This window comes from Clinocottus analis, unplaced genomic scaffold (assembly GCF_023055335.1).
Source record: "Clinocottus analis isolate CAN_PGR_092001 unplaced genomic scaffold, fCliAna1.0.p SCAF_4, whole genome shotgun sequence".
NCBI lineage: Eukaryota > Metazoa > Chordata > Actinopteri > Perciformes > Cottidae > Clinocottus > Clinocottus analis.
This window is the reverse complement of record NW_027176153.1, coordinates 21836089-21855921: the sequence shown is the minus strand read 5'-3', so window position 1 is coordinate 21855921 and position 19833 is coordinate 21836089. Positions and strand designations below refer to the sequence as shown.

Below are 19833 nucleotides of genomic sequence, written 5' to 3'. Positions count from 1 at the left end.
GGTGTCAAACTCATTTTAGTGAAGGGGCCACATGCGGCCCACTTTGACGCATTGATAACGACAATATTTCTCTGTTTAAATCAGTGGTGAAGGTTTTTGGGTGATGAACCCTATTTTAAGGTCTTTCAACAATAAACTAGAAACATAAAGACCAAAATGTAATTGGCTGTAGTGGTGTCTGTCACCTTAAGGAACTCCTCCGTCACCGCCAAAATCTCACGAATGAATACGGCCAGTTGAGCAATGTCGACAGTAATATCCGTGCTCCCATCACTTGCGGGTGTGGCTCAATTGTAAGGATGCCTGTCTTTAAATCACAATATCGATGGTTTGAACCTGAGCTCTGCTAGTTTTCATAAAATAAATTTAAAAAAGTCAGCCAGCGAGCTGGATTTGGCCCGCGTGCCGTATGTTTGACACCCCTGATCTATAGTTACCGTGCGTCATGATACCAGAAAACCGGAGTTAAGCCCAAAGATAGCTGGGTTTACCTGTCTTTGTTTGCTTTGCAGTGAGCTACCGCAGCCGCTCTATTAAACAAGATGTGATGACCTGGATTAACTCGTCTGGCCTCCTCACCAGCGTGTCTTGTTCAGCCTCCCACATGTTTTCCAGACGTGCCAGAGTTCAACAGTTTGGTGCGAATGTGACTCACTGAGGAGTCAGGTATTAAAGACGTTTGCTGACTCAAATGGAAACGTAGCGTGCAGCTGGACAAAATGTCAGTCTGGCTACAGCGCTCGTAGTCTGGTCGGCGGGGGACGCCACCTCTCTGTGGAGTCTTTACGGTGGAATGAAACCTTTTAATAGAGGCCACGACGAATGGCTTTCATTACGGAGCTTTTATGATTTCAGAAATGAACTGGAGACACATTTTTTACATGTGAGGGGTTTATTAACACATCACTGTGGCTCTGGAGTGAGACTGGAAAAACAGAAAAAAATGACCTCTTAAAGGTGAATCAGGCTGTTACCAATAATTATTTTCACACTTGATTAATGTGAATAATTGTCTTAATTAATTGGTAAATGGTGCAAAATACGGGATTGGCAGGCCTCTCAACGGCCTTCAACATGGCGACGCCGGAGTCGACCGCTTGTAGCTAACGGTGCTAACGGCGCTAACTACAGCAAACTCTTCTGCTGCAACACAACACGCTGTAACCGCCATATGAGAGCAGGGAAGACCGGCGGCCGTGAGCGAAGCAGCGGGGCGCGCTCACGTGCACGAACATGCTCTAAAAGCACACTCGGGTTGGCCCGGCAACAAAGAAAAGAAAAGCTTGGATAACGACAAACACACACACACAGACACACACACAGACACACACACAGACACACACAGACACACACACACACACACAGAGTGAGAGTGACTTCATTCTCTGCTCAGGTAGACTTTACTCTAAATCTTCACTTAGCAAATTGTCGATTGCTGCCACATTAATGCTCTGAAAGTTGTTTATTGCTCCTTTTGGATTTTTGGTCTGTAAAGTATAAGAAAATAGTCATTTTAAAATCTATATTTATCTGTACTTCCGATGTGATACTGTGCAAACATAGCTATTTGCCACTAACAAATGTCCTTGTCATTATTATATATTTTGTATTGGCACTTTTGCACAATTTTATAATCTCTGGATGAATAAAGTTCTCTCGTATCGCATAACCCTATTAAATGCTTGTTTTTTCAAAGAAACAGTCCGAAACTTAAAGATATTCCCCTTTGACATCAGAGAAGGCAAAAGGCATCCTGTAAATATTCATTTTTAAGAGCCTGCAACAACATTTCTGACGTTTTATTCTTTAAAATACGACTTGAAAATTGAAATATCCGCCAATTTATTTCCTCTTGATCGATTAACAGTTTCAACTCGACATACGTGTGAAGGTAATGTCTCCTGGCTCGACACAAGCGGCTAACATGGTTCACAAAGCCATCGATTGGTCACCGGCTTCAACTGCGACTGAGCCGAGACTTCATGCAAGTTAACGCAAGGGGCCTCCACCGACAGCGGCGACGTGTTTACAGCCCCGGCTTTAAACCCCGCACATCTCCTCGCCGAGGCCCGAGTGTCACATTTCTTGTCGGTGGATTAGCGCTCCATCCTCTCGCGGAGCCGCGGCCATCAGTGCCCATTAAACTGTCGGCTCCCTCAATGGAGGTTTGTGCCCCTCCGGTCTGATTTACAACTCTAATTCAGAACTTTCCAGATAGTTCCTTCGCCTCAACCGCCATCACCACAAACAACGGTGGACCATCTGTTACCGGATCATTGGTTTCTGTGTTTTTAATGACTCAAATTAATGTCAGCAAATAGTGGAAAATGTTCCAAAGATAACGTCTTCCAATCACTTGTTGTGCCCAGCAAAAAGTCCCGAAAACATTCAAATTATGATATGTAACAAACACATCTTCACATTTACCTTCTGGCTTACGGAGTGAAGTTCTTAATTATGCATCTAAATAATATTTAATCAAACACTGCGCTTCATTTGTTCTTAATCTGTCAATTTCTTAGTATTTTTGTTATTTCTTTAATCATTTAGCCCATAATACATCAGAAAATTGTGAAAAATGTCCATTATATGTGACGAGAATAAACACAGTTAACGTCTCAATCATGCATCAAAAGAATACCTGAAAGAAAAGCTGGAGCCAGCAAGTTATGATATTTTCTGTTCTCTGTTTCATCGAATGCTTGTGCTCCATTTCATTATCGATGTGAGCCATTGATTATGTTGAGTGATCAAACTGTCAGAACATTTTGAAACCAAGCCACTATTTCTTGTTTGTTGCATCAAAAACATATACATAACATATATTGAACTGACCATGTGGAAAAGCTTTACAAATGCATTTGCTAATAGTTAAATGATTTTCCTTAAATACACATCCAGTCGTTTGTATTCTATTGTGTATATATATTTTACATATTTTGCATACTCCGTTTACATTTATTTAATTTCCTTAGTACACACTATTGTGTACATATACATATATTATTTTTATTTTGTATATATCTGTCATCCCTGTTCTTATATTTTATTTTGTGTGTTCAGTTTATTTCATTTGGAGTATGTAAAGTGTTGGGTGCTACTCTGACAACAAATTCCCCCTTAATTAATTATTAATAAAGTATAAATCCATCTCTATCTATTCGAATCGTTCCAGCTCTCTGGTCTTTTTCTTCTTTTGATGAAACTGTTCTCCGTTTTCAAAGGTTACGGCATTTCTTTGTTGTCATCTTATATAATCATCACAGGAGGAGCTGCGCGTTTTAAAAAAGGAGAAGATGCTTGACGTCCTGCTTTACATGTTGTTTGCATTGAATTTAAAATCAGCCACATGTGTCGGTCCGGTCCAGTTCCTTCACTATGTTTTTTTTTAGGCGAGTTTCCCTCCATTAAGAGACGCTAGGGGTTTTATTGCCCCTTGACTCTCTTCGTGTCCACATTACCGTTGAGTTTTTTTGAGTTGAAGAAGATCCTCACTTGAGGGGAAAGTAGATGTCAGAGGGAGGTGACAATAAGGCTTTTATGTTGAGAGTTATCCTCATTTCCCTTGTGTTAGCTCCAGGGGACCATGTGACCGGCTCTCATTCAGGTCATGTCGGCCTGTTCAGCCTTTGACCCTCTTAGAGGGGAAGCCGGTCCCTCAATGTCCCATTCATGCCATACAGATGTCTGTGTGCGTTACTGTCTGACACAGCTGAGGTATGTCCATCCCCTGACAGTCCTTCGGTCATTTGTTAACTGTTTCTGTGCTTTGCTGGTGACAACAAGACCGAATCCTCAATGTTTTTCCCTTTAACTCTTCCTTAAAACAATACTGAGATGCCTAATTAAATATTTAAATTGTTTCTGCTCGCTGTAGGGATTCATCCAGAGTGTTACAATCTCTTTCAATTTGCATTTAGAGCTTGAACAGTGTGTTGATGAAAGCAACATGGGACAAATAGAGCTTCTTTTTTTTATTAACCAAACCTCATTTTAATAAAGACTCCTTTAGATGCCTCTTTGATTTTTTTTATTGTATCCACCAGTGTTACATTTTGCGTACATTGTGACATGGAGAGATGTGCTAGAGATAAACTACAACTTCCACTCACATCATCCCTTAAACAGTGCAGCAACGTCAACACATTGCCGTCTTCTGAAACACACAGCTCTCCCTCCGTTGCTGGTGGCGCTGATGGGCAACCGGCAGCGTTTTTAATCGGGGAAACGCCGAGAATATGATTCAGCTAATGTAAAATAAAGCGGTTGTTTTCACGCCGCCGCTTCGTGCCTCGGTCTGAGATGCTGCGATAAATCATCGCCGCTGCTTTCAGTTGCCACAGTCGTCACATCTTTACAGCAGACAGTGTTGAGCTCCAGGTTGCTGAGGACAAGGGGCTTTTCTTGTATGAACAAACTCCCTACTTTGATTAGCGCTTGTCAGTAAAGAGCACAATGTCTACCTCTGAAACATAGGGGAGTGGAAGTAAAAAGTAAAGTACAAGCGTCAATTTTGCACTTACGGTACAGTTTTTGAGTATCGGTACTTAGTTTGTTCTTCATCTCTTCTATTGTTGGCACATTATGAGATCTTTAAGTAACTTTCATAAAGTATGCTACCATATAAATATAGTAAAAACCTCCTCGTTGTACATTTTGGCACCTGACTGTGAACATATATCAGTTAAAACCAGTTTTTACTGATGCGGTGCTGCTCCCGTGAGGCGGTCTCTGTCTCTCGGCCGCGAGGTGGACAGAGATTAGAGGCCTGGCGTTGAGGACAGACGGCCATATGTGTTCAGTAATAAGAGGATAAACCCTCAGTGGACACAAGCTCTTTGATCTGGGGGGTTTTTAATGTGAAGCTCAGCGTCTATCGTGTGTTGTCAACCTTTTGATGTTGTTTAGTCTTTATGTCCTGCGCAGTGTATTTTGTCTTTGGGGTTTCCCTGATTGTCCATGTTGTATTTATTATGTGTGTCTTTTTGTCTGAAAGCAGAACTCATCGTCTCTCATTTCAGCAGTGGTGGAAGAAGGATTCAGATCCTTTCACTAAAAGTACACGCTGTGGAAATACCACTGTGCATTCAGAACGTATGTAAAAGTATAATCCGCTGAATGTACTTTAGGTAGGAAAAGTTAACCCGTTGAAAGCTGTGGAACCAACTTTGGCTCCAGAACTCCTTTTCCATGTGTTTGAGTCGTCGTAGGAACCCCAAATTAATGTGTTTATTGTATGTATTTGTTCAGCAAAGTCTTAGGAAAAAAATGTATATCTGCAAAAAAAAAGATATTTTGATTATAACTATAAACATCCAACATGATATGAGCCAGATTTCCCAAAAATGCCTCCTGGAGCGGTCAATAAGACACCTTTTTTGGAAAGATTAGGACCTAAAGAATCGGAATATGCAACAGAAATTACAATAAAACAAAGTCTTGGCCTGTTAGGAAGGAGTTTCAGTCAAAAAAACTGAAAAACGACATATTTTATGCCAAAAGATTGTCTGAATGGGGCATGCTGGGACTTAAAATGGGCGCTGGAGGATTTTTGTGCACGTTTTCCAAAAGGTTAAAGTAGTCATTGTGCAGTAACTTGATTTATGTGACTGCTGCATTAGTGTGTATGTTGCATTTTACTGCTGCAGATATAAAAGGATTTGCTTATTTCAACTCTTTTCATACACTGTTGGGTAGTTTTATGTACAGAAAGGCAACTTATTCCATGAGGTCATGATGTGTTTGTAGCGTCTTGGTCCTGTGAGAACCACGTATCTCTAAAAAAAGTCAACTTTTCATGATCTCATAAAAACAGCGTTGTGACGATGCACTTTCATGCTGATCCAGAGGGTTTTTAAAAAGTTTATTTAGCTTAAGAAGTATGAGAATTCCTCAACCCGTATAGGGAACACTCAATCCTTCAGTTCATCAGAAACATTCAACACATCTGGAGATACCTGGTTTTCTATGGACGGGATGGGCACAAAGAAAAGAGTAATCTGTAACTAAAGCGGTCGGATAAATGTGGCGAAAAGAACAATATTTGGCAGAGATGTTAAATATACATGTGTAATATAAATTGCATGGAATAGAAATACGCAAAGTAAACTACAAATACCTCTGTGCTTACGTGTGTAAATGTTCTTTGAAACTGCATTTCAGACTGAACTCCAAAGTCTGCTGTGAATCTGGGACAAGTTGTTTTTCCTCTGTTTTGGTCCAATCTGAATGACAATAGCTTGAAACAACTGACACTCATGTGAGCACCCTGGGGCGCTCGATTTTGACTGTAGGAAGTCTGATGTCGGGGCAAAATCGATTCGGGTCAGGTCTCTTGTCGACTCAATTAGGGTCAAATAGGAAAAAAAGCTGAACTTTGAATTGAACGCATATAGATCTGCTCTTTCGAAAAAACAATTGGCTTCGGCAGTTGTTGGGATGTTATTTCTTTCATGATGGCTTTATCGTATCATCCTCCTACATTCAATACCCGAAACCTGTGTTTTCCTCCTCCTCCTCCTCCTCTTCCTCCTCCTGCTGTTGTTGTTGCTGCCTTGCCGCCCAGTCATTTTGTCATCAGACTTGGTTAAGTGTGTCTGGTATGTCTGAGCATGATGTGGCTTCATCAACGAGGAGAGGAGATGAGTCACACGGGAAGAAAAACTGCAGATAAACCACAAAGAGACACTGGTTTCGAAAGCCTCTGTGCTGCTGACCGGTTTAAACACAACGCGGTGTCGTTTAAACGCGAGATGAGAATCATCACCGTGTGTGTTTGTGTGTGAGAAAGTTTAAACTAATCGTTGGTTGATTGACGAGGTGAGCCCGAAGCTATTCAGAGACAACATGTTAAATATCTTTTATTGTTCCGGCTCCTCTGATGTGAAGATTTAACGGTTTTACTTTGTAATATATACGATTGTATCCTGAATGTCTTTCAGTTATGGATTCTGAATAAGTCACGTTGGGCCTTTTTCCAAAGCTAAAACGGTCAGTAGATGATTGGCAACCCCTTTTTTATTATTGATTGATCATTTAAGTCAATTTTCCCTAAAAAAAATACAAATATTTTCTCATTCTAGCTTCTCAATTGTGAGGATTTTAATGTGAATTGAGTATCCTTTGGGTTTGAACAAAACAAGCTCTTAAAAGAGGTCGTATTACATTTGTGTTTTATTGTACATGCCAAACAATAAATCAATGTATCTACAAGCCAATCAGCAGATTACTAGAGCTGCAACTAACAATTATTTTCAGTGTAGATTGATCTCGCATCTGTTCTTCATTCAGTTAATGGATGTAATCGTTTTGCCTTTTCAAATGTCAAAATAGTCAAAACACACAAAATATTCAGTTCATATTTATATATGACAAAGAAAAAACAGCAAATTATATTACAATGAACACGTGTTTGGAGTTATTGCATGAACGATTTTGCAGATCCATTTTTTGTCAATGGACGAATCAATTAATGAAACAAATTGTTGCAGATTTGATTGATTGATAATGGTAAAAACAAGCCACCCTGAATTGTTAAAATAATTGTGTTGCTTGAGCTTGATGCTGATATGTCTTTAAAACATGAACATTGTCAACAAACAGCATTGATAAGTCATCTAGTCGATCCTTTATATTTGTCTTTCTTTGATTCTTCACATTTGTAGAAAAACAACTTGTCAGCTCCCTCTGGTGGGCAATTTATATCACAGCGCCACTGTTTTTAAATGACTTTAAACCTCAATATCATTCAATCTGCGTGAAGTAACGCGGGGCCGACGTGTCGGTGTCGCTCTCCGTGTCGCACATAACGGTCCGAACGTCACGGGACTCAGTGCGACACTTCTGACCGCTGTGATTGAGGAAGACAATCCTCTTAGCGCAGAGCCTGTTTTCTTTCTAGGGCACCGAATGGCTCTTTGCAGAAGTGCTGTCAGTTCAGCCCCGGCTGTCGGATATCCTCTCTCTGTTAAGTTCCTTTGTCCGTTACATGGTAGGGTCTCTTTTGAAACGCAACCACCCCCAACCCCTCTCTCCACCTCTTTATGGGCCTGAGCCGGCAGCTGCAGGGTTAATGTTTAGAAGCAGCAGCAGCAGCAGCAGCAGCAGAGGCAGGAGTTGTAGGAGGAGGATGAGGAGGAGGAGGAGGAGGAGGAGGAGGGGAGAAGGCGGCGGCGAGTGGCAGCGAGGTGGGGGCTGGTCCACAGCTGTTGTAGTAGGCAGGGTCTATTGGGGTAGGAAGCCTGCCTCACTCGCCCTGGAACAATGGGAGACATGGCAGCCTCTGCAGACAGCACAGACACACACACAATGCACATGCCCAAGGACAGGCCTCTCCTAGCTGCAGCGTAGAGGAAGCCGGCTTCCTCGCTTCACTCGCAGGGTGACGGCACTTTTAACCGGGGAAGGAGAGTAATCTCTCCCCCCCCCCGCAGCAGCAGCAGCAGCCGGAAAGCAGAAATGTAAGGTTGTGGCCTTTTTTTCTGTTGCTCTTTTTCCCTTCACATCTTCTTCTGGTGCCTTTCATTCCGCCGCGAAGGAGGTCTCCGGATGCGCCGACTGGATGACTGTAAAAGGCAGCGAGAGGAAGGTGAGCTGACACCAAAATGTGTACTCGATAGAGGGGATTTGTGTAAGCGTGCGAATACTGATTGGATTTTTACAGCTGACATGTCTTCTGGGCTTCTTGTGTGTCTTCCTGTTGTGACGGCGCTCCTGTGTGGAAAAAGAGAAGCTGCTTTTTTACTCGCGTGTGAGAATGAAGTGATGTGACGGAGAGGTGAACACGTGTTTTGTGAGGTTTTGTCGTGTTGACTTAACATGAATGGACTTGATGATGACGACGACTCTGCGGGCAGGTCTGATCCGCTGAGTGTTTTTAAGGTTAGCATTGGTATCCGTGGGCTAGCTTACATTTTCAGAAGATCTTTTCGTGGGTTTTTTTTTATTTCGGCCGACCAAACAAACGCGGAATAATGTCGTGTCGCTTTGGTCGCGGCAAACAATGTGTCATAAATCTGCCAAATTTGCACAGCACAGCCTTAAATGTTGTTTGTGTTTGATGAAAACACAGCGTGGGTCGTATCGGAGACGGAGGAGGTGTTTCCTCCTCGGGTGTGCAGGTCGGCTGGCACAGATTTTTGAAGAAGCATCCCTGCGATCAGTTTGATTGCTCTCACTCGTACATGGCGCACATCCAACCTTTCAGGCCTTTTGGGAAAGGAGCTCCCTTCCCCTCCTCCATCTCCCTCCTCACCCTCCGCTCCCTCCCCCATCTCCTCTCCACCGCCTCCGCTCCTCATCCCCAAAAAAATATTGCTGGTGTACGATTCGTCTCGGGTCTTATAGCCAAACATCAGACAGGAAGCGGCACCGAGGGGAGCTCCCCCAGCCTGATTCTGTGTCACCCACATCCCTCCTCCTCCTCGATATTTATCAGTATTAATGATGCAGACAATCGCGTGGTGATGTGTGTGTCTGCAGTAAAACAAAAAAAAAGCCCTTGGCCTACATTTTCAGTCTTTCCCCCTATCCCTGTTTAATTCCCCCATGTGAGGATTTAGGTTTTTTTGTGTCACATTGTTTACATCTCCCGCCTACACACTTTGTCTACACAGCAAGATCTTCAATCTGCGCCTCTCCCAGATTGGCAGATGGAAAGGGTGGCGTTTGACATATCCTGAGACGGCCTTGCCTTCGCCAAATCCCCAAGAGTGCGACCGACATGATTTAAGAAGCTTTTGTGCCTTTCTTCTTCTTCTTCTCCTTCGTCTCCTCGCTTCGCTTCGGCTGAGTCGCCTTTTTGAAATAGTCATTTATCTTCTTCTCGCTCTGCCCTCGTTCCATGAAGCTCATGTACGCGCCGTCTTCTGCAGCATCATTCACTCAATATTTCATCATTCTCTCAGCGTCCGGCTGTCAGAAATCAAAGCCTGTCCTCTGTGAATAAATGCTGGTGATGTGCAGTCCTCGGGGGGAGGTTACTTGTGCTTTTTTAATTTTTTGAGCCCTGTGATCTGCCGTCTTTGTGGTCCTGCTCTCATGGCACAGATCACAGATCACGGTCTGCTTCTATTCTGGCACCAGGTGTATCGAGGAGGTTGGCCACTGCCAGACCACATGATCTGCTCTTACTCTATTAAAACCCAGATTGAGTGGGCAGATGCTCAACACCTCTAATCCCATTTCAGTTTGACAAGCTCTAAAAGGATCAGGCCGTGTTTCCCTTTTTGGAAATGGAAGAGTTAACGCCGAGGCTCGGCGTCTAAACACATCAGAAGTGATCAGACCGAGCGCCGGCTGAAGAGACGCCGCGGCAGACCGAGCGTCCCGTTTACGCTTTTTAATGAAACCTTTTGTAGCAAAGGGAACATGATTAACAAGGGACTCTGGTAATGGGGGGAATCCCATGTTCGTCTGTAAACTTAAAGAAATCATTGTGTGGCACTGGATGAGTAACCGTCTGTGTTGGCGCAGAGACATAAAAAGGGGAGTTCTGAAAACGCTGCGTCTGCTTAATTATTCATTCATCTTTCTTTCATTACACTTTACAATGACTCAGAGATGAAAGGGAAGACGAGAGCGAGATAGAGGAGGAGTGGGGGGTTTGTGGTCTCGGCATCGCTGGCGTCTGCTGAGCGCTGGTATCTCCCGAGAGCAATGGAGCGTCTTCCCCTCCTCCTCCTCCTCGTCCTCCTCGGTTTCCTGTTAACTAAGAGATCGAAGAAAAAGCTGCAGCCTTCGCCCGCCACACAACGGAGGTGACATTGGCGTCGTCTCCACCCACCCCCCACACACACACACACACACACACACCGATGCCATCAAACTTTGCCAAACCCTATTTGTGTCTCCAAAATCATAAGATAGAAACCACAAGATGCGTCCGCTCGTCATGAGGTCTTGACATGGGATGTCAGGAAGTTGTTTCCTTCTTTTTTTCTTTCACCAGATGGAGAAAGGAGAAGGCTGAGGATTTCTTTATTAACTCTTGACACGTCTCCTTGTGTTTTCTCTCCTTCAGCTCCTTGGTTGTGTTGTTGGGAGACAGAGGAGCCTGACGGGAGACCGACTCCTCTTCCAGGATCATAACGAGAGCTGAAACTACAGGTGAGCGTCTTCACTGTGTCGGTTACAAAGAGCGATTTTATTATCTGTGAATCCGCAGATTCATTTTTTGGGTCATAAAAATATTTCCCACAGAAAGGTGATGGTTAATCTGCCGGTTGTTTTCTCGATTGATCAGATCTCGGAGGAACTGGTTTATATAATTGACTGAATCAGTTAAAATTAATCAATAAATTGCCAACGTTTCTGCTTTAATTTGCTTGTTTTGAAGGATTCAAAGTTCAAAACTCACCCAAATACTCAGAAAAGCAGCAAATTGGCACAAAAAAAGAAAAATCATCCATAATCCATGATCAAGCTTTAGATTTACTGGTTTTGTCAAACCAACCGTTCCAAACCAAATATCTTTATTTGACTCTTTTATGTGTCAAAGAAGAACATTTTCTAACAATTGAGAAGCTAGAAGCAGAAAATGTTTTGGCATTTCTCTTTAATTGCCTCGTCGCATAACAGATTAACCAAATGTCACAATGCAGCTGAAGAAACCCAAATTAATTCCAATACTTGTGTATATCTGCAAAAAAAATACCTTTTTAAAAGATATTTTGATCGTAACTCTGAACATTCAGCATGATATGAGCCAGATTCCCCAAAAAATGCCTCCTGGAGCGGTCAATAAGACACCTTTATGGAAAGATTAGGACCTAAAGAATCAGAGTCTGCAACAAAAATCACAATAAAACAAAGACTTGGCTTGTTAGGAAGGAGGTTCAGTCAAAAAACTGTGTCGTTCGGTTCAAAAATGGAAAAAACTACGTATTTTATGCCAAAAGATTGTCTGAATGGGGCATGCTGGGACTTAAAATAGCCGCAGGAGGATTTTCAATATATTAAATGATGAAATTGGTTGGCTGCGAATTTCCTGGCGATTAACTCTCTTCAATCTACTGTTTCATTTGTTTGTTCTTGACTGAAAGTGTCTGCTTGTAGTTGAAATCCGCTTCTTGAGCAGACGGAGGTGACCATGAATTCATCGTTGCCTCTCTTTCCTTCATGTCTCTGCTTGTTTGTCATCTCTATCGTATCTCTGAAAAATGATAAAAACACCTTCGGTCTCGTTGATAAAACACCCGTGAAAAGTTACCCCGACCTTTTTACGAGGTTAGATTTGTTTAAACGAACACGGTGGATATTTGTTGACGCTAAACGACACGTCACTTTTCCTCTGGTGTGGAGTTTCACTTTATTTTGTGCGCTGGTGAAAGCTCACCGGCGGCTCACGTTCTCCATGGCCAGGTATCCGTTGGAGAACAAAAGCAGGACACGCTCACTTGGCTCAGAGGCGAACACACGATCCTCTCTGAGCTTCAAGCTGCGAGCGCTAAGCCTCGCTGCTCTTTGTGTACACTTGGCAATGTCGCGTCCAGTGGCTGGATGCTTTTGAGACGGCTGGATTTGTATGAACAAAACAAAAAAAGCCTGACGCTGACGTTGGCCTTCATTCTTATCTGTTCTGAGATTTGTCTTCCTCCTTTGTGCTTTTCATTACAGCATTGTTTCTTTCATTTGCTGTTGTAACTTTTCACTTTTATGGCTCGATTATTGCAGATGTCCCATCAGCGCTGTGACTAATCATTAGTTGCTAATAAAGCTACTAAACTAATTGTTAGGTCTAAAAAAACACTGAAAAATGCTCCGACATTCCAAAGGATAACATCTCAAACGGCACCAAACTCCTGCTATATTCTTTAGTGTACATGTATCACAAAGGAAAAGGCTTTTAATTCACGTTTGAGAAGCTGGAACCAGCACGTGTTTGGCATGTTTTCGTTTTCTCTCAAGCTTCTCGCCAAACAATTTGTGTCTCTGCTTATCTTCAATTTGTTATTTTTTAACCTCAGTTTTATTGCAAAAAAAAATTGCAATATTTTCCCCACTGTGCTTTTAAAGTGACACTCCGGGGACTTTAAGAGACAGATTTAGAGACCGCGCATGGTTAGAAACCGATGGAGCAGAGGCAGAGAAATGGAAAACAATGGATCCTACATTTCCCATAATGCAACTGCAATACTTCTGCAATACTTCTTAATAGCTCCAGTCCTCCAGTTTGTAAAACTGGACCCCAAACTGAGGTAAACCCTCACCAGGGTTATTTTTTTTCAGACTTTTTAAAGTTGACCTCAGAGCCACAGAAGTATAACAGTCACAGGAGTAATTTACCTGATTGAACTTTTCTTGTAACTTGCAGCGAAGTACTTTTACGGCGTGGTATTGGTACTTTGGGCCCTGAGTACTCGCTCCACAGGGCAGCATCATTAGCTCTCTCTGCATTCCCCTCGTGGCTTCTCTCTGACAGCCCCAGCGGCTGTAAGTCTGCCAGCGCAGCGCCGTGGAAGGAGCTCCCTGACACTGCCGCCCCCACTGGGACACATTGAGCCTCTCCTCTGCCCGTCAATGAGCCTCTGTGTGTCGCTGTCACTGGTTCCCAGTCCACCCCCACGATGACAATGCTGCCGTTCACAAAGCAGCTGGCGGCTTTCTGCCTCTCTCTGCTTTTGCCAGAGGATTTAAATTCAGACATAAAAAAAAAAATTAAGTGCTGTATCGGAGATTTAAAAAAAAAAAAAAAAAAGTGCATTAAGGCAAGATATGAAAGAAACACTAAACGATATAAAAAAACAAACAAGTTTGAGCTGCAACGTGCCGCAAAAGTCATTCACACCATTTGAGGCAGAATCTAAGGTTTTCTGTGAGTTGGTTCTGAATTTGTGTTGCATAAAAATGCAATTGATCCAACAGAAAATTATTTGGCATCTATTTTGATCATCAAATGAATTTTTCAAGCAAAATTTGCAGAAATTTATTTTATTATTATTTTTTTTTAGACTGCTGATTGTGCAAAACAATGTACTAAACTAAAAACCTGTGAACACTTTTCACTGTTTTATGTTTACAGACTGCAGGTTTGCAGTTGCAGTATTTCTTAAAAACCTAAAGTAGTATATAAAAAAAATTCCCATCCCCTTTGCAAAGATTTCAGCTATAGCGTGATCGTGTGATTAATAAAGACTGAAGCCCTCCATGTTCTTTCGTCAGTGGATCAGATATCAGGTCTTAGATCCAGCACTTGTTTTTAGCCCCGTTGGCTTCTGCATAAAAGGGACTCGACTGGTTTTTGAAGCGATGCTTCTTTCTGGTGGCATTTCCAGTGAGGCCTGTGACGTTGACTCTGCACATCAAAAAGAAACCGCAGCAGCACAACCACATTTTCATGTTTATATTTAGCTGCACTTTTGTTTGTCTTTTTCTCCACGCTGTAATTTCCATGTGAACGTTCGCACAGGGGGGGTGTGAGTGCTTGTATCTCGGCCCCGCCGCCCCGAGCTTTAATGTGCATTAGGTGCAGAGAAAAGCTGGTATTTATAACTGTTGGGTATCCAAGGTCAAACGAACTGCTAATATCTGCTTCCGCTCTCGGATGGGCCGCATTGATCAGCCCTCCATTATACGTGTAGATTTGGCCGCGTTCGGTCAATCGCAGCTCGATAAGCTGCCTGCGCTTTGGACGGCGCTGCTTAGGTTTGTCAGTCAGGCTTCGCGATCCACGGTGACGTTCGATAATCTTCCTGTAAACGCTTTGCAAAGAGCTCCAGTTACACGAGGCCCAGCAGGTCGCCGCTGATCTCTTATGAAACTGTCCAACGTTTACCAGTTGTGAGTTTTTATTCTACTCGCTAGTGTTTGCTGCCGGTGCAAACGAGGTGACGCATCGGGGCCGCAACTAACAATCCACACAAGATTAGTAGAGCGGCACACAAGATTACAATTATTAAACGCCAGTTAATTGTCTGTGGATTGTTGCAGCTCTACTTCATACTGTGTACTATTAAAAATGCTTTTCTACAAAAGCTTTTTTTTTTTCAATTTGGAATAACAGCTTTATCCCTTTTTTATTGTGGAGAAATCACATGAAAAGGCCGAAACAATGCGTTGGTCTGTTTCTTAATACTTTCCAGTTTCACCACGCCGGCTCTCACCCTTAAGACCATTCATTGCTGCTGAAGACGTAAATCTTTTAAGCGGCTATAATCAATTATTTTATACTAACAATGGATCACATGACTGCTTGTATGGGAATAGAGTTACTTATAGCGATGCAACCGTGGAGAATTATTAACCGACTCCGCAGTCCACTCAACACACATTTACTGTATATAATGGAGCTCCGGGGCGCCGATGAATAACATTCATCCGACTCTGGACACACAGACTACACTTGTTCTGGAGATCATTCTTTGTTTGATCTTAAATCATGAGATTTAATGACGACATAAAAAAGGCTATAGGATGTCATAAGTAACAGTCGGATCATTTTCGTTGGTTTGCCCGCTAAATATTTGAACCGCTCTGTGTGTACGTTTACACAGACGTGGTGGTTTTGTTTGTGTGTCACCTGTAAACTGTGCCAGTTCCGGATTGGCCTCCAGCCACCGAATTAGGCTCGTCTCATCCGCTCTAATGACTCTTTAAGATGTGACGGTTGGATCTGGGTCCATGTTGACACACCTATTTCCCCTCTGACAACACGCACACACACACACTCGCACACATACACACCTGGAGCCATGCCTACTAGACTGGTCCTCGGCCATATGTCCCGCAGGGTAGCGTGCTCACAGACTCGGGCAGCCTGTGCAGCTCAGCGTGGTCTCTGCAGGTTGAGCCGGTGAACCCGTTGAAGCTTCAGAGGAATATGGCCGCCGGTCTTTCGCCACAGTCCATGTTATCTGAAACGATGCAGGACGGATGGATTAATGTGCTCCGTAATCCTAAATATACTGTAGGTGTGACGTCTTGGCTCTGTGGATGCGTCCGTGTCAGAACTCTGAAGCAGCGTTGAAGTGAAACGTTGTGACTCTCAGATTAAACAGAGTATTGTCACGGTGGTAATAATGTTAGCGTCAGTGTTGGAGATGAGAGCGGTGTCTGATGTGAAGCAGACCGCCGCTCGGTTGACTGGTGTTTGTTTTGCTTTGAGAAACCAGACGGATGGGTTTCACTGCAGCAGGACACATCAGAGTATTAGGTGCAGTCGGGTAGGGCTGAAATGATCAGTCGATCGACAGAAAATCTATTTGAGATTAATAATTTCAGTAATATACGATGGAAGTTTTCGCTGTTTCCGTGTTCTGAAATGAGGATTTGCTGCGTTTCTCTGTTTTTAATTAAATATATTTTATTTTTTAGTAGAGACGACAACATGCCGTTGTGTAAAATGCAGAAAACAATAGTGCAGAGGAATAAACGGTAATACACATTCAAATATGGATGTGCTACAAGACATACAGTAAGATCTTCATCAATGTCTGTATATGAATACCATCTGCTTTTACAGTTTAATTTACTTTGATGTATTTCTCTTTAAAAACGGTGTCGTCTTTCCAGTCCAGCGTCCAACATCTGAAAGCGAGGAGCCCTGAGTAGATTATAATGTTGATACATTCATTATTCCTGTGAGCTCAGCAATTATCTTTACAAGGCGCAGCGAGTGCTTCGTGGGCTTATTTTGCCCTGCGTTTCACCTCGCAGGCTGCAGTAAGGCTGCCCTATGTGATTAAGTTGTTGTGAGAGGCAGACACAGCTACGAGCCAAAAAAAAAAAAGACTTTGCATTTCCAATTGTTTTTGTTGGATTAACATTATGTCAGTCACAGTTGGGGAAAGAGATTTAAATATATTTATTATGATAAAGTATAATACATAACATTTTAGTATTTGATCAATATTGTTATCTGTCTGTCTATCTAGGTATCATTGTTGTAGTGCCATTGTTTAGATTCTATTTCATTTATAATGTAGGCTGTTGACTGAATTTAGTTATTTTTATGTAGAACAAGACGGTTGTTTATGATGAGACTGAATTTTGATATGGAGTTACTGCTTTCTGATGATCTATTTTGTTTTTTCCACGTAGTTTTAAGGCTGTCGTGGTGTTTTTGGAGAATAGAAAACAGTGCTGCTACATGCATCATCATGTGGCGTGCTCTAGACTAAGAATTATTCTATAAATGATATTATTAAACAAAAGTACTTGAGGTTTTATTTGGTTAAAGAGGTGAAAGCCCCCGACATCATCATGTCCTCCCGCCTCTGAAACCTAACCCGCGTCCTTGCAGGTGTTGATGCACAGATTTTTCTTCTCCTGAATGGTTCTGACACCTCATCTCAGGGTTTCTCCAGACGCTGAGTACTATCGATCCCATGCTGGCACAAATGTCAAATCTGTATACTTTACTGCTCTGAGCTCATTCAATTATTTTGTGTGAGGTAACATGAGACCAGGGGTTGCTGCACCGAGTCAGCGGCTTGTATGCAACGTATCATTATTATGACATTAAGTATTTAATGTGCGTAGGAGCAGGATAGCAGCTTGTGACAGGTCAGCTGGGAAAGGTATCCCACCAACGTTTAGCTATTTCCAAATGTGTTCCTCAACACTGTAAGACATGTGTGATATTAATAAAACATAATCTGCTGAGCATGTAGCATCCCCGGCTGAATTATGGTTTGGAGTCTTTAACTGATGGTTCAGAAATGTTTATTGAACTCACCTTAAGAACTAAAAAGAAAAAACGGAAATAGCAGCTAGCTTAACCACTGACGCAAACAAAAAACTAACAAATTAAACAGTATTTTCTCAAAAATGAACGTCCAGGTGCTAAAACAAACACATACGTAGCCTTTTAATAACTATTTCCGTCGTTAAAGGAAGTTTTCATTTTGTCCCGTTTATTACTTCCAACTTTTTCCAACGTTTTTGCAGCATCAAAATAAAAGCGCAACCGTAAATGCACCGACTGACTAACACAACTTCAAAATAAAAGACATTAAAAAAAGTGAACTATTCAAAAATGCTTTAAACTCTCAGAGGTCCTTTACAGTGCATCCGAGAAAAACATTATATAGAAGCAATTGTAGCTTCAACAGAAATAAATAAGATTGCTGTAACTTTCTCATAACGTTGGTCTCCGCCCGGAGCGGCTGCTGTTTTATTGACCTGCATTGTTTCCAGAAGAGAACATTTTATTGCGGTAGGGATTGTGATGGTTTGCGGTGTCACCTCGTGTGTTCACAGATGCGAACAATGTCGGACGAGACGGAACAGAGGATGTGTGATGAAGACTTTGGTTCGGACGAGGAAGGCGAGGAGGGAGACGTGGAGTCCTTTCTGGAGGACAACAGCAGCGAGCTCATGGACCGACTGAAGGAGCTGGAGGTGAGGAAACGACGAAAACCCCCCAATAGATTATCTTAGTTATGTAATTTATTGCCTTTATGCTGTTTGTCTTTTTAATTGTTGTTTCACCTCACAGGCAGAAAACTCTGCTCTGATGTCGGCGAATGAAAGCCAGAGAGAAGCTTATGAGAGATGCTTGGATGAGGTTAGTTCATGTTGCAGAATATAACGTAGAAACTATTAATACAATGATGAACTCTGCTCAGCTAAGTCGTTCTGTGTTAAATGGGATGTTGTCTGATGTCATCAGGTGGCCAACCACGTGGTCCAAGCTCTGCTGAATCAAAAGGTAACAAGAAAAGCTACATTTCTGCTCCTGTGTTTTAGAATTTTAACCATCTGGCGCGTCACCACTCGTCTCACTGCTCGGTGTGTGTGTGTGTGTGTGTGTGTGTGTGTGTGTGTCTGAACAGGATCTGAGAGAGGAGTGCATCAAGCTGAAGATGTTGGTGTTTGACCTGGAGAGACAAAACAGATCGCTTTGTGAGCTCTTTCAGCAGAAACTGCCCAACCACCCCACGGCTCACTACCAGGTAAATAAATATGCATAAATATGATGTCCCTCGGCTCAGGGTTGTGTTCAGACAGAAGGTCACATGCATATTTTAAAACGTTGAAAGATTTCTGGGTGTGGAATTAAAAAGGAAGTGACCTCACAAGACCACTTTAGGCCACCGCTAATCTCCTCTTCAGGCTAGCAGTTTCAGGTTAGCCGCTACTAGTGTAACACACCCAGATCTCCTGCTAAACTGTCGGTGGTCCAGTTGCATTGTGGGTAATGTAGGTGCCATGATAAGGCAGGACAGTGTGTCTGCTCCTGCTGCGTATATTTTGATACCAGATATTTAACGGTCAATGACGAGTCTGACAGTGTTGTTGGGAGTGCATTGATGAATCTGTTTTTTAAGTAAAATTACAGAAGTATTATCATTAAAATGTACTTATAGTATCAAAAGTTGGAGCGCTCATACAGAATGCCTCTAGGGAGCGTAACAATATTATAATATAGTAGTGTTACTTGATATTATTAATGTTGTCGCAAATTGGAGGTCATTTAAGGTGATTAAACTGTCATTTTAGTCCCAAAAAAAGTGCAATAATGTACAAAGTCGAGAAAAAGGGAAGTACCCCACACATTGCCTGAAGCACAGTACTTGTACACAATGCACAGCTCTGATTTTCAAAGACCAGAGGGAGCTGCTCGGCCTCATTCCTTCAGACGCCGCTGAGCCAGTAATGCTTCTCAGGCTTTTCACTTCTGCTCTACATTGTTCCAGCAGATGCCGGGACAATATAGCTACTAGTTGTCTGTGTATACAATAAGCTGTCGTGTATACAGTGTCATCCTTATTGCCTCTTGAATCTCCCATTACAGGTCCAGGCGGGACCCCTCCCAGACTACAATGCACAGCTGCACAATGACTCTGCCAAACAGGTGGAGCCTGCACAGACTGAAGCACAAGCCAAGGTGAT

General features: G+C 42.6%; 1 protein-coding gene across 2 annotated transcripts in view; it reads left to right on the top strand.

The window, feature by feature from the left end:
* The window catches only part of nckap5l (NCK-associated protein 5-like), a 34574-nt gene that overhangs the window by 6564 nt on the left and 8177 nt on the right, over positions 1-19833 (top strand). Inside the window, exons 1-7 of one of the 2 annotated variants that reach the window (XM_068597080.1) lie at positions 8246-8587; positions 11021-11106; positions 18199-18339; positions 18437-18505; positions 18611-18649; positions 18774-18893; positions 19736-19828. In XM_068597080.1, the coding sequence (XP_068453181.1) occupies positions 18199-18339; positions 18437-18505; positions 18611-18649; positions 18774-18893; positions 19736-19828 (462 nt within the window). In that variant the 5' untranslated portion in view covers positions 8246-8587; positions 11021-11106. Of the gene's footprint in view, positions 1-8245; positions 8588-11020; positions 11107-18198; positions 18340-18436; positions 18506-18610; positions 18650-18773; positions 18894-19735; positions 19829-19833 lie in introns of those variants that run through there. The other variant, XM_068597079.1, reaches the window with a different exon arrangement.